The following is a 13384-nucleotide window of genomic DNA, read 5'->3' as shown; positions in this document are numbered from 1 at the left end:
TCCTTGAGGGGGGTGTACTGTCACGCCCTGTGTGGGTTTGCACGTGACAGTTTATGTTTGAGTTCCCCGTTTGGGCTTTGGTTTCCATTTTGAACTCTTTTTGTATTGGACTTCCTCTTTTGCCTCCTTTTCCTTAGTTGCCATGGTTACCCACACCTGTCCCTAATTTGTCCCCTTATTTAGTTCAGGTGTGCGCTTCTCCCTTTGTGGGATCATTATCGTTTGTCCGCCAGCAAGTTGTGTTGCCTTATTTCTTGCTGCTGCAACTAATGCTAAAAATAAATATTATTTCCCGGCATTTGGTCCTGCTCTCTGCATCCTGGGGTCGCACCGCAACATCGACATGCCGTATCGTGACACATTTACTGAAATTGTTTGATTATTTTTAGAGCTGCACGGCGATTGAGTGGTTAGCACGCAGACCTCACAGCTAGGAGATCAGGGTTCAATCCCACCCTCGGCCATCTCTATGTGGTCCCCGTGCATGCGTGGGTTTTCTACGGGTACTCCGGTTTCCTCCCACATTCCAAAAACATGCTACGTTAATTGGCGACTCCAAATTGTCCATAGGTATGAATGTGAGTGTGAATGGTTATTTGTCTATACGTATGTGCCCTGTGATTGGCTGGCGACCAGCCCATGGTGTACCCCGCCTCTCGCCCGAAGACAGCTGGGATAGGCTCCAGCACCCCCACAACCCTCATGAGGATAAGCGGTAGAAAATGAATGAATGATTATTTTTATTCTCAGATGAAATAACAACAGTCACATTGTTCACCACCACTTTCCATTTGTAAAAAAAAACCACGTATCCCCTTTTTTTGTTTTTATTCATGGATTGTTAATATGGAGATTCATTTTGCCCCCCCAAAAAAAAATAATTGGGGGGACCAATAACCTATACATTTTCTCATGAGAGTTATATAGTTAATACTTATTTGTATCCTCAGATATCATAACAATACCAACTTTGTTGATCACCACTTTTCCATCCATTCATTTTCTATACCACTTATCCTCACTAGGGTCACTGGATTATGCTGGAGCCTATCCCAGCTGTCTTCAGGCAAGAGACACCCTGGACTGGTGGGCAGCCAATCACAGGGCACATACAAACAACCATTCACACTCACATTCATATCAAAATTAGTATGTGCCTCGTGTTTTCATGCAAAGTCATAAGGAGCCACAAACAATGACCAGAACTCCAGTGTATGTTGTTAAGGTAAAAGGTATGTTGAACAGCGGTATGGCAGACGGAAGCTGTGGCGGGCCTTTGACCAACCACTCGGACTGTTTACTCGGAAGAGCGTTCAAGGACAGGAAATGTGGGGGGGGGGCTTGAAGTTGAGGTAAAGCACGGAAGACCTTAATGTTTATCTGAGTAGTTGTCATGATTGCTTTAAGTAGTGTTGGCACGTTTAGACAAAAACTATTCAACTTGCATTTTTACCAAGTTACAAATACAGTAGAATAATATAATAATAATATAATATAACCATGTGTTGCCTCATCAAGGAACACATGTTTTGATTTTAGCACCACCTTTTTCTTTTATTCAAAGTATACAGGAAATGCCCCCTTAAAAGTACCTTTTATTCTATTTTTTAGTCCATTGGGGCAGATAGTATTACTTATCTTAATGCCCCTACTTGCAAAACAGATTTGCTCTGCCAGGAAAAAGTGTAAGATACACTTTCCCTGTTAGAGGTACTCCCTCTAATTTGGCTTTATTAGATTTTTTGTTGTAATGCAAATTTGGAGCGACCGGACCGGAGCAGTAGGGGATAGAAAAGAAGAAAACAGAGACAACAACAATTGCAATGAAAATAACAGAACAGAACTACTTCAGCAAATGCGTATCATGTTTCTAAAAGACTATCATGGAGAGGGTGAAGTATTATTAACTCTCAAAAAAGGAGAGTGACTGACTGCCCCAAATCCCGCCCCACACAGTCAGGCCGAGCCCCCACCATCACAGAACCCCCTACCTAACGGGGGCGGGCAAAACCAGTGCACATAAAGTACAGAAATTACTGTATTGTACTCTAAAGGGACATGAACTCAACATGAGGTTTATTAGCAAGTAAAATGGACATAGGAGCTCAAACTGCACTCAAACATTGAATATATGCAGCCAAATAAATATGCACACTTTCACTCAACACTGAGCACACACGGGATTAATGTTTAGGAACAAGTACAAGGTTCTTCTGCTTCACTTTGCACTTTATACATGAATGTACAGTGATTCATTCATTCATTCATTTTCTACCACTTTTTCCTCACAAGGGTCGTGGGGGGGTGCTGGAGCCTATCCCAGCTGTCTCTGGGCGAGAGGTAGGGTACACCCTGTACTGGTGGCCAGCCAATCACAGGGCACATATAGACAAACAACCATTCACACTCACATTCATACCTATGGACATGAACATGCAAACTCCACACAGAGAGGCTAAGGGTGGAATTGAACTCGGTCTCCTAGCTGTGAGACCTGCGCGCTAACCACAGAGTCCACAAAAAATTATGGGAAATATTTAAATCATGGAAACTTTATTGACCCTACCTCTGAAAAGAATTGGAATCCAGAATCGTTTGGAATGGTTTGGTCATTGTCATGCTGGAAGACCCATTCGTCAGTGTTCAGGCCGAGGTCTGGAAACTCTTATTTAAGTGGACTCTTCCTGTACCTCCAGTAGCAAAACGGCCCCCGAAGCTGAATATTTCCACCTTCATGTTGGACTCTAGTGATATATTTTCAGCATTTCTCTGCCTCCAAACAGACCAGTTGATGGCAAAGAACTCAATCTTGGCCTCTTCTATCACTATATTGACACTTACTGTGATACCCATTATGTCATTGGATGCTCATATCACCTTGTACTTCGGTATGTGACAAAAATAAAATTGATAAAAAAATAAATAAAAATAAAAATCACAGGGCACATATAGACAAACAACCATTCACACTCACATTCATACCTATGGACAATTTGGAGTGGCCAATTAACCTAGCATGTTTTTTGGAATGTGGGAGGAAACCGGAGTACCTGGAGAAAACCCACGCATGCACGGGGAGAACATGCAAACTCCACACAGAGATAGCCGAGGGTGGACTTGAACCCTGGTCTCCTAGCTGTGAGGTCTGCGTGCTAACTTACAGTGATTCATGTTCCATGAATATCAAAAAATAAATAATAATAAAAAAATAATACTGATGTGCCTTGCGTCTAACCGATGACCAGTCCAGGGTGTACCCCACCTCCAGTAATTCTGGTCATTATGAAAAAAAAAAAAAATCAGGTCGGGTTTCCCCTTTAATTTATTCAAGAACTACCTATTTTGGTCCTTGGAATTGTCTTAATTATTCCGACATTTAAGGTAGCCCTTTCCACCTTTCGCCCAATGTCAGCTGGGATAGCTTGTTTGTAGCTTACTGTATTAAAAGAAAAAATAAAAACAATTAATGACAATACACTGTGTGTGTATACACTGTATATACTGAACATGGAAAGTTTGGTTGGACATATTTCCACTGAGGTCGAGGCGATGCAGCAGACGACCAATGAGACGGTAATAGATAGTTCCCTCCCATTTAGTATGATGTGATTGACGTCGATAATCATATGCTGTCTAGGGTCAAACCAGAAGAAAATGTGGATGGTGCTTCATCTGCTACTCCTGCTCCAACATGGAGGCAAGTCCATGCTCAGTTCTGATGGAGACAACTTCATACTGTACATGACTCTTGTTAATATCTCTTCTTTTTCTTCTCTTCAGCATGTACAGGAGCTCACAGCGTTTCCACTCTGACTGTTAGACCTGGACAAAATGTTTCTCTCTCATGTACCCGTGAAAAAACCCAGGATATTGAATACTTCTTTTGGATTCGACTTTTATCTGGAAACTTTCCTGAAGTTTTAGCTGCAAAACCGTCTTTGGATGGCACTGCAGGTTCTGTCCAACATGAGACATCCATCTCCGATCAGCGCTTCACAGCCAAAAAAGAACCAGGAAGATTTGTCCTGGACATTAGTAAAGTACAGAAAGGTGACATGGCCGTCTACTACTGCTTGAAAGTGGCTCGATCCAACATGACCTTCTTAAAGGGAACGTTTCTTCATATCACAGGTAAATAGAACAACGAGTAAGTTGACCATCTGCTTCCATTCAGTCTGATTTGCTGTTCGTACCGTGTTGAAATAATTATAAGGATTTGATCCTTTGGAAACCAGAAAGAATTCCAACTCCCAAAGACAAGTTGAAACACTGCTGATCAAAATTTTAAACACTTTTTTTTCCCTTAGCCATCAAGAGATCATGAATACTTGACAGGAAATGATCTGCTGATCAACAGCCGATTGCATTTCAACACTATTTTTTTGTTGTTGTCCCACTCCCATTTCTTGGTTGCGCATTTTGAACCTCTACGTAGAACCTCTTAAAGATCCAAAAGTCCAAATTCTTGCACCCTTTCAACTGGTCTTAAAATTTTGATCAGTCTGTTATTAGATCTGTCCCTACAGCAAAAATCCTGGTGATATAGACCAAATGGGGGGGATTTGATGTGTGTTAAGAATGGTAATGGTAATGGTAATGGTTTTATTTCATTTGAACATGCATCAGATTACAATTGAATGCATCCCATAATCAGTTCACAGTTCCACATGTCCAAAAGGAGTAGGAAGAAGCAAAGCTTATTAAATCCTACCCCTCCATCTGGTACTTTTACAATCAGTAACTGTTACATTTGTTCACTTCCTGCTTTCCTAATATAGTTTAAGTTTTTTTTTATTAAATGTTATTTTTTTACACATTTCATTTAATTTTTTTATTTTTATTTATTTTTTTATCAATTTTATTTTTGTCACATACCGAAGTACATCCAATGACATAATGGGTATCACAGTAAGTGTCAATATAGTGATAGAAGAGGCCAAGATTGAGTTCTTTGCCATCAACTGGTCTGTTTGGAGGCAGAGAAATGCTGAAAATATATCACTAGAGTCCAACATGGAGGTGGAAATATTCAGCTTCGGGGGCCGTTTTGCTACTGGAGGTACAGGAAGAGTCCACTTAAATAAGAGTTTCCAGACCTCGGCCTGAACACTGACGAATGGGTCTTCCAGCATGACAATGACCAAACCATTCCAAACGATTCTCGATTCCAATTCTTTTCAGAGGTAGGGTCAATAAAGTTTCCATGATTTAAATATTTCCCATAATTTTTTGTGGACTCTGTGGTTAGCGCGCAGGTCTCACAGCTAGGAGACCCGAGTTCAATTCCACCCTCAGCCTCTCTGTGTGGAGTTTGCATGTTCATGTCCATAGGTATGAATGTGAGTGTGAATGGTTGTTTGTCTATATGTGCCCTGTGATTGGCTGGCCACCAGTCCAGGGTGTACCCTACCTCTCGCCCAAAGACAGCTGGGATAGGCTCCAGCACCCCCAGCAACCCTCGTGAGGATAAGCCGTAGTAAATGAATGAATGAATTAATGTAATTTTTATGAATGACTTTACTGTGAATTTCTCACAGAGCTATTCTTGCATCGTTTTGTGTCTTTTCTCGCCACATATGAAACATATTGGAGCATAGCGAAGGAAGCCACAACAAAGAGGCTGACGGAGGCACGGGTTGCTGACACCAGGGTTGGAAGAAGTCTACACATTCTTTTGCATGATATGATGGTGTTGAAAATGTTGCATGGTGTCGACCGTTCATTTTTCTTGCATGTTTGAAATGGATGAACACAAACGCTTCCTTAATTTGCGACTCCAAATTGTCCATAGGTATGAATGTGAGTGTGAATGGTTGTTTGTCTATATGTGCCCTGTGATTGGCTGCCAACCAGTCCAGGGTGTACCCCGCCGCTCAACCAAACACAGCTGGGATAGGCTCCAGCTTACCCGCAACCCTAGTGAGGATAAGCGGCATAGAAAACAGATGGATGGAAGCTTTCAACAGCTAGGAATGTCACTCTGTGAAATTAAACGTTAAATGTGAATTTGCGTTCCAGAAGCAGAACCAACAAGTGCTCTGCTCGGGAGTCTCTTGAGTGCTGCTTTGGCCTTAAGTTTCATCATGTCAGCCTTCCTCATCAGAAAACTCCAGACAAAAAAGTGGTTTTGCTGCAAAGGTAATAGAAAACATACATTATCAAGCATCATTAGGTGGTTGTTTGACGCTTTGGTTTTCATTTTCAGCTGGTTCACAAACATTTGATGAAACATCCAGTCGCGTCCAACAGGTAAGAAGGACGTCTGTCGAAAAGCTGTGTGCATCTTTGCTGATTTTTACCTTCTTATGTTCTTATGCATGACTTGTTTCCTCAGACAGACGAGGACTCTTTGGTTTATTCCATGCCGACCGTCCTCACCAGGAAAAGTGGCAACGCCAGGCAGGCGCATGTGAGGGCAGCGGAGGAATTTAGCACGTACACGGACGTCTGTCTCCGTATTTAAGGCCCTGTCATTCACACTCATGGGATGTATATATATATATATATATATATATATATATATTCATTTTCTATAGCTTTTCCTCACAAGGGTCGCGGGGATGCTGGAGCCTATCCCAGCTGTCTTCGAGAGGCGGAGTACACCCTGGACTGGTGGCCAGCCAATCACAGGTCACATATAGACAAACAACCATTCACACTCACATTCATACCTATGGACAATTTGGAGTCGCTAATTAACCTAGCATGTTTTTGGAATGTGGGAGGAAACCAGAGTACCCGGAGAAAACCCACGCATGCACGGGGAGAACATGCAAACTCCACACAGAGATGGGCGAGGGTGGAATTGAACCCTGGTCTCCTAGCTGTGAGGTTGGCATGCTAACCACTCGACCGCATGCCGCCCTTTTTATATATATATATATATGTATGTATGTATGCATATATACATATATATGGAAGCTTTATATATATACGTATATACATATATATGGAAGCTTTATATATATACATATATATACATATATATACATATATATATATATACATATATATATATACATATATATACATATATATACATATATATATATATACATATATATATATACATATATATATATATATATATACATACATATACATATATATATATATATATATATGGCCGAGATGTGGGATGGAATGTGGGACAGACAGACGAGGACTCAACCGCGTGCCGCCATTTATATATATATATACATATATATATATATACACACATCATTTTTTGTTTTGTTTTTTTTACTGTAACAGACTCACAGCTGCAGTGCATCCGAAATGCTGCTGCTCGAGTCCTGCCTAGAATCAGAAAATATGAGCATATTAGTCCAGTCCTCAGGTCTCTGCATTGGCTTCCTGTTCCTCAGAGAAGCTCGGGGAGCGGTCCCCTGCGGGCACCCAGAGTCAGGACTGAACACAGTGAGGCTGTGTTTCAGTTTTATGCTGCCAAAATCTTCTAGAAGATGTGTGACCATCCTCAACTTTAGCAAATGTTCAAATCTAAGCTGAAAACTTTGAAAATCTGAAAATCTTCAGTTTGAATTATTTTTTTTTACTTTGTTTAATGGAATTTTATTTCATGACTGTTACCCTTCTTTTGTGTAAAGCACTATGAAATACCTTGAAATACAAGGATGAAGAGTCTTGAACCAGTCATGATGTGCTATACATATCACTATATTGACACTTACTATGGTACCCATTATGTCATTGGATACTCATATCACCTCCTACTTCGGTACAAGGTACATTATTTAAAAAAAAACAAAAAAACCTTAAACTGTATTATGGAAAGCAGGAAGTGAACAAATGTAACAGTTACTGATTGTAAAAGTACCAGATGGAGAGGTAGGATTTATTAAGCTTTGCTTCTTCCTACTCCTTTTGGACATGTGGAACTGTGAACTGATTATGTGATGCATTCAATTGTAATCTGATGCATGTTCAAATGAAATAAAACCATTACCATTACCATTACCATTAACATTGTATGGTGGTTGATACGCGGTGAGGTTAAGGTTCATGTCCGTCATTGGGTTTCCTTCACCTGATTTGCATAATCGTGATCAGTTCTTGCATGTCTTTTCTTCATTTGATCATCTTTGTCTTTATCGGAAAAGTCATCAAAAGTTCATTTGCATGTTTTGGTATTTTCGCCATTTGTGAAGGGTATTGTTGAAAAAAAAATAGTAAAGCTAACCGAAGATCAGCTAAACTTGCGTTTGGATGCAAATGTAGCATTTCCTGTGTCAAAATTCAACAGTTTCATCAATGAAATTTTATGACCGCATATGAGACACACCTAGTGGTTAGCGCGCAGACCTCACAGCTAGGAGACCAGGGTTCAATTCCACCCGGCCATCTCTGTGTGGAGTTTGCATGTTCTCCCCGTGCATGCGTGGGTTTTCTCCGGGTACTCCGGTTTCCTCCCACATTCCAAAAACATGCTAGGTTAATTGGCCACTCCAAATTGTCCATAGGTATGAATGTGAGTGTGAATGGTTGTTTGTCTATATGTGCCCTGTGATTGGCTGGCCACCCGTCCAGGGTGTACCCCGCCTCTTGCCCGAAGACAGCTGGGATAGACTCCAGCACCCCCGTGACCCTCGTGAGGAAAAAGCGGTAGAAAATGAATGAATGAATAAATGAATAATAATAATAATAATACATTTTATTTGTATAGTGCTTTTCAGAGTACTCAAAGATGCTTTACAGTAGAGAAAAATAAATCAAAATTGAGTTGAGTAAAAACAGAGTAAAAGATGCATTAAAATACAATATCCATAAATACGTAGAAAATGAATGAATGAATGAATATTAGACACACCAACCGGGATGTATGCTGGAGCCTATCCCAGGGGTACACCCTGGACTGGTCGCCAGTCAATCTCAGGGCACATATAGACAAACATTTGCAAACGTATTCATAACTATATACAATTGTATAGTGTATAAGTGTATTTTTTCGGAATCTTGGCGGAAACTGGAGTACCAGGAGAAAAACCATGTACGTCACATGCAAACTCCAGATGAGTGCCAGATGATCGCCTGACTCTTGCTGTAGATTAAAACCATCAAAAAAACATTGTTTCAATGTACTTTTGTGCTGATCTGTCCACCATGTTTTCTTCTAAACATCAATAGAGTACGTTTATGATCAGTATTCACACACTTCTGGAGTCGTTGCAACAAAGTCGACGAACTTCTGTGGTCACACCTTTCGTTTTTTTCAAGGTTGAACCACGATCATTTCCAGGCATTTGTGTCAGTGGGCCTGTAGTGTGTGTGTGTGTGTGTGTGTGTGTCAGATTGTGTGTCTTTGAGCCCACCTACACTACCTCGTCAGCATGGAACTGAATCTTAGACATTCCGCCATTGTGACCTTCAGGTGCAAAGTGAAATAAAGGTCAATTGAAACAAACAAACAAAAAACAGACTGTGTACATATATTTATTCTGTTTATTCTGTATATTTTGTATCTTCATTCTTTTTTTAATAGATGTGTCTGCACCTACTTCACCAAAACAAATTCCTAGTATGTGTTTGATCATACCTGGCAATAAACCATTACTGATTCTAATTGATGTTAACATGATTTTTATTCCCAATTGAACATTTTTGGTGGTGAGGAACAAATGTGTCAGTTTTTTGTGAAGCTTTTTTTACATTTGTAAATACACATACATGATTTTCTGGTAGTTTGATGTTTTTGTACATAATGTATGGTAATGTCTGTATGTTTGTTTTTTTTAATGATTTTTTTTAATGATTATCCTCAAATTTCACCAATAATGATTCAAAAAACTGTAAAAAATACGGCTTGTGAATGTAAATTTTTATTTTTAATGAAAAAATGTCACCAGAACAAACTATGGTCAAGCATTAAAAATACATTTAAAAAAAAATTAATTAACTTCAAAATAAAAATAAAATGCATTGACACGTACACTTATTGTATCCTAGGACTGTTTTTTTTATTTTTCAAATCAATGACAATCTTCTAGGATGTGTATGCTCAGTAAAAATGGGTCAGTAGTTTGAAAAAAAAAAAAAAAAACAACATTTCAACCCATCACCAAGGTTTCCAACTTGCAAACCTTCGCCTCCTCGTGAGTGTGAAGAAGATTGCGATGATGGCAGGACTGACTGCACTCGTGCTTATCAGCACATTAGGTGAGTTCAGGTACCTCTGTTTTGTATTTTCCACTTTATCAATGTACAAATTGTTTTTTTTAATTTTTTTTACAGCTCTGGTTCAAGCATATGATCTGAAACCGATGTCTTTTGTCGTGGTAGAAGTTGGCGTGAACGTCACATTGGTATGCCCTCACTTAAATCATATGAGAGACATATTTTACTGGTATAAGATGAAATTTGGCTCCATGATCCAAACGGTTGCCGAGGGGTATTTTGGAGAAGTATTACTTCAAAGCCCATTCAAGTATGAAAGATTCGCAAGTGCGCTCACTGGAGACAGGTACATTTTAAACATCACCGATGTACGCAAAGACGATGAAGCGATGTACACCTGCCAGGCTGGAACGTCATACAACATGCGCTTCATCAGTGGCACGCATCTGGTTGTGAAAGGTAAAATATCCTCGGAATTCTCAGTCGTGGAAAAGCAAGCGTTTGGATTTGACATTTTTATGATTCACGCAGATCCCAAGCACAAGTCCTTCCATGTGAAACAAATTCCACAAAGCAAGTCGGTTGACGAGGGCCAATCTGTCACCATGCAGTGTTCCATCCTCACAGAGAGTAAGGAACATCTCCACCAGTGTCCGGACCAGCACAGCGTCTACTGGTTGAAATCTGGATTGGGAGAGTCTCATCCACACATCATTTACTCCGACGGTGATGAAGAACAAGACAAAAGGAGATGTGTCTATCATCTGTCCTTGAAAATACATAACTCATCCGACATGGGAACATACTACTGCGCTGTGGCCACATGTGGCCAGATCCTCTTTGGCCAAGGAACTCATGTGGAGACTCGTATGTATTCATCTTTTACTTATTTTATCGTTATTGCCCATCATCCACAATCCTTATGTCAGACCTGAACACGTCTTTCCCATTTCTGTGTGTTCTAAAGATATAAAAATAGATAAAAGAGGCAAAAAAATGGTCTCACTGCCAGGAGGTTGGAGTCTGAGGAGCGAAGGGGGGATTGTGTGAATGGAGGAGGTCTGTGAGATATGGGGGGGGTCACATCGTGGAGGGCTTTGTAGGTTATGAGAAGGACTTTGAAATGGATACACTGGGGGACGGGAAGCCAGTGGAGGTTTTGGAGGACAGGGGTAATGAGGAGCTGAGGAGGCGGGCAGCAGAGTTGTGAATATATTGTAGTTTGTTGAGGGTTTTGGATGTTGTACCATAAAGAATACTGTTGCAGTAGTCCATTCTGGTTGGGATGAATGCATGGATCAGGGATTCAGCGGCAGAGAATGTAAGTGATGGACGGAGTCGGGCTATGTTCTTAAGATGGAAAAATGCAGTCCGGGTTAACTGTTTGATGTGGGCTTCAAATGAAAGGGTATATTTGAATATATAATGGGATTCCCAGGGGTGGAATATTCCTTTCCCCAATTCGATTGAGGTATCTTGCACCCGCTCAATCGGAAAGTTGTCAGACTGCGTTCTTCTTCGTGGTGTTTTTCTTCTTCTGTTGTTTATTGGCGGTTGGCAAGCAGCTTTCGTGTACATTAGCGCCATCTGTGGAACAGAATCTAAACCCTTCTATACGCCATTCACAAGTCCAGTTTTATTAAAAAAGAAAATACATATCTATATATAAAACATGTGCTGAGCTTAATTACAAAATAATAGCAAGATTGAACTTTATCTTTTCCTGTTTCCGGGTGCGTTCTTTCAGCGAATGCTGAGATATGACGTAACAGGCAGCTCCAGATGTTCTTCCATTTAAAAAATGGAGGTGACCAATCGGCACTGGACTGCTAAGGAAAGTTTGTTTTTGATTCAAACTAAATTTCAAGACTGGACGAACAAAAAACTGGCAATACGGAGTTATTCCAACAAGTGAAAGAAAAACTCAAGGAAGTCGGTATCATGTGATGTTGGTGTTTACGTTTTACTGGGCATGCCCCATTGACTATTCTGGTTGATTACAGTGGCGCATGTAGACATGCGATTGGAATATTCCTTTCCATGTATACCATTGCTTTCGGAAAGGTCATTCGGAAAAAGAAAACGCCTCATGTAAACGTGGCTAATGTTACACCTCGCTACCCACACATTCCCTCACACATTTGAACTGCCGTCACTGCTGTGTTTTTGTGCTTGGGTTTGGAAAACATAACACAAAGTGTAGCGTTCACTTCCATGTTGCTTGTATTACATATTATCATGGAATTGTTACTAAATGGTTTTTGAAGGTGTTTTAATATGGTGTTTAATATTTTAGCTGTTTGTATATCTTTAGAATGCAAAGAAAAGAGTAAGACGTGTGTTGTTTCTGATATAAGAATTGCGGATGATTCCTTTCCGGATTAAATAAACTGCACTTCTTCCTCCTCCTTTTCGGACATGTTGTTCTATTAGTTGAACAAAAGAAGCTCAGGCGCTAAGCACAGATGCATGTTTTGATGCAAGGGCATCCCTTTTGTCTTGTTGTGCTCTTGCAACTTCCTGTTGCGGTCGGACTCTGCCATCATCTTAACTGCCTGACTGTCTTGCTATGAATATGAAGTTAGCATTTGGCTTTAGCATTAATAACTTCAAAGTACTATTATTCGACTGCATGAATCCAAGTGCAAACTATCTGTCATTTTGTATTGCAATACTAAGTTGTACTGTTTTTGTTTCCCAGGACAAGATGTGAAACTGGCTGCCATTTTGCTTGGGGTTCTGCTCGCGACCGTCGCCATTGTGGTCACTGTTGTTGTTGCTTAATTCTTTTTGTATAAAGAATATTCAGCATGTGATATACATAAATGGGATATACTTCAATGTAGTCATGATATGCTTATTGTCGCTTAAAGCTAATAAATTAACAGATTTGCATATTCTTTCTTGATGTAATGCATCAATAGATTTTTGATGATTTGCTGACGGGCGGCAAGGCGGACGAGTGGTTTGTCACAGCTAGGAGAACAGGGTTCAATTCCACACTCGGCCATCTCTGTGTGGAGTTTGCATGTTCTCCCCACAGCACCCCTGTGACCCTCGTGAGGAAAAAGCAATAGAAAATGAATGATTTGCTGACATTTATAATTCCAGTAGTAGTTGTATTTAAAAATAGTAATGCAATTTTCCTAACTTGTACCAATACTGCTTTTTTGTGTACATTCACATGACATACATGACTTGTTCCCTTTTTTGCTTGATGGGCGGCCATGTTTTTCAACCGATCTTGCTCAAA

The 13384-nt window shown here is 40.2% G+C and overlaps 1 protein-coding gene across 3 annotated transcripts; it reads left to right on the top strand.

Moving 5' to 3' along the window:
• Positions 1–9820: 9820 nt before the first annotated feature.
• LOC131132125 (uncharacterized) lies at positions 9821–13085 on the top strand. 3 transcript variants are annotated; one of them, XM_078788484.1, is made up of 3 exons: positions 9821–10173; positions 10249–10998; positions 12833–13085. In XM_078788484.1, the coding sequence occupies exons 1-3, from the start codon at positions 10131–10133 to the stop codon at positions 12913–12915; spliced, it is 876 nt and encodes a 291-aa protein (XP_078644610.1). In that variant the 5' UTR covers positions 9821–10130; the 3' UTR covers positions 12916–13085. The 3 variants fall into 3 exon arrangements, with proteins under 3 accessions (XP_078644610.1, XP_078644609.1, XP_078644608.1); XM_078788483.1 differs by having other exon boundaries at positions 9821–10590; positions 10663–10998; XM_078788482.1 differs by having other exon boundaries at positions 9821–10998.
• The last annotated feature ends 299 nt before the right edge of the window (positions 13086–13384 follow it).

This window comes from Doryrhamphus excisus, linkage group LG23 (assembly GCF_037039965.1).
Source record: "Doryrhamphus excisus strain RoL-2023G ecotype Guam linkage group LG23, RoL_Dexc_Guam_v1.1, whole genome shotgun sequence".
Classification (NCBI taxonomy): Eukaryota; Metazoa; Chordata; class Actinopteri; order Syngnathiformes; family Syngnathidae; genus Doryrhamphus; species Doryrhamphus excisus.
Note: the sequence above shows the minus strand (reverse complement) of the source record. Positions and strands in the feature narration are given on the sequence as shown.

What these genes read in the sequence shown, in the direction of transcription:
- LOC131132125 (XM_078788482.1), top strand. Translation starts at nt 10,131, where the DNA reads ATGATGGCAGGACTGACTGCACTCGTGCTTATCAGCACATTAGGTGAG. An exon ending in AGGAACTCATGTGGAGACTC is followed by an intron (nt 10,999 to 12,832) that starts GTATGTATTCAT and finishes TTTGTTTCCCAG; the next exon opens with GACAAGATGTGAAACTGGCT.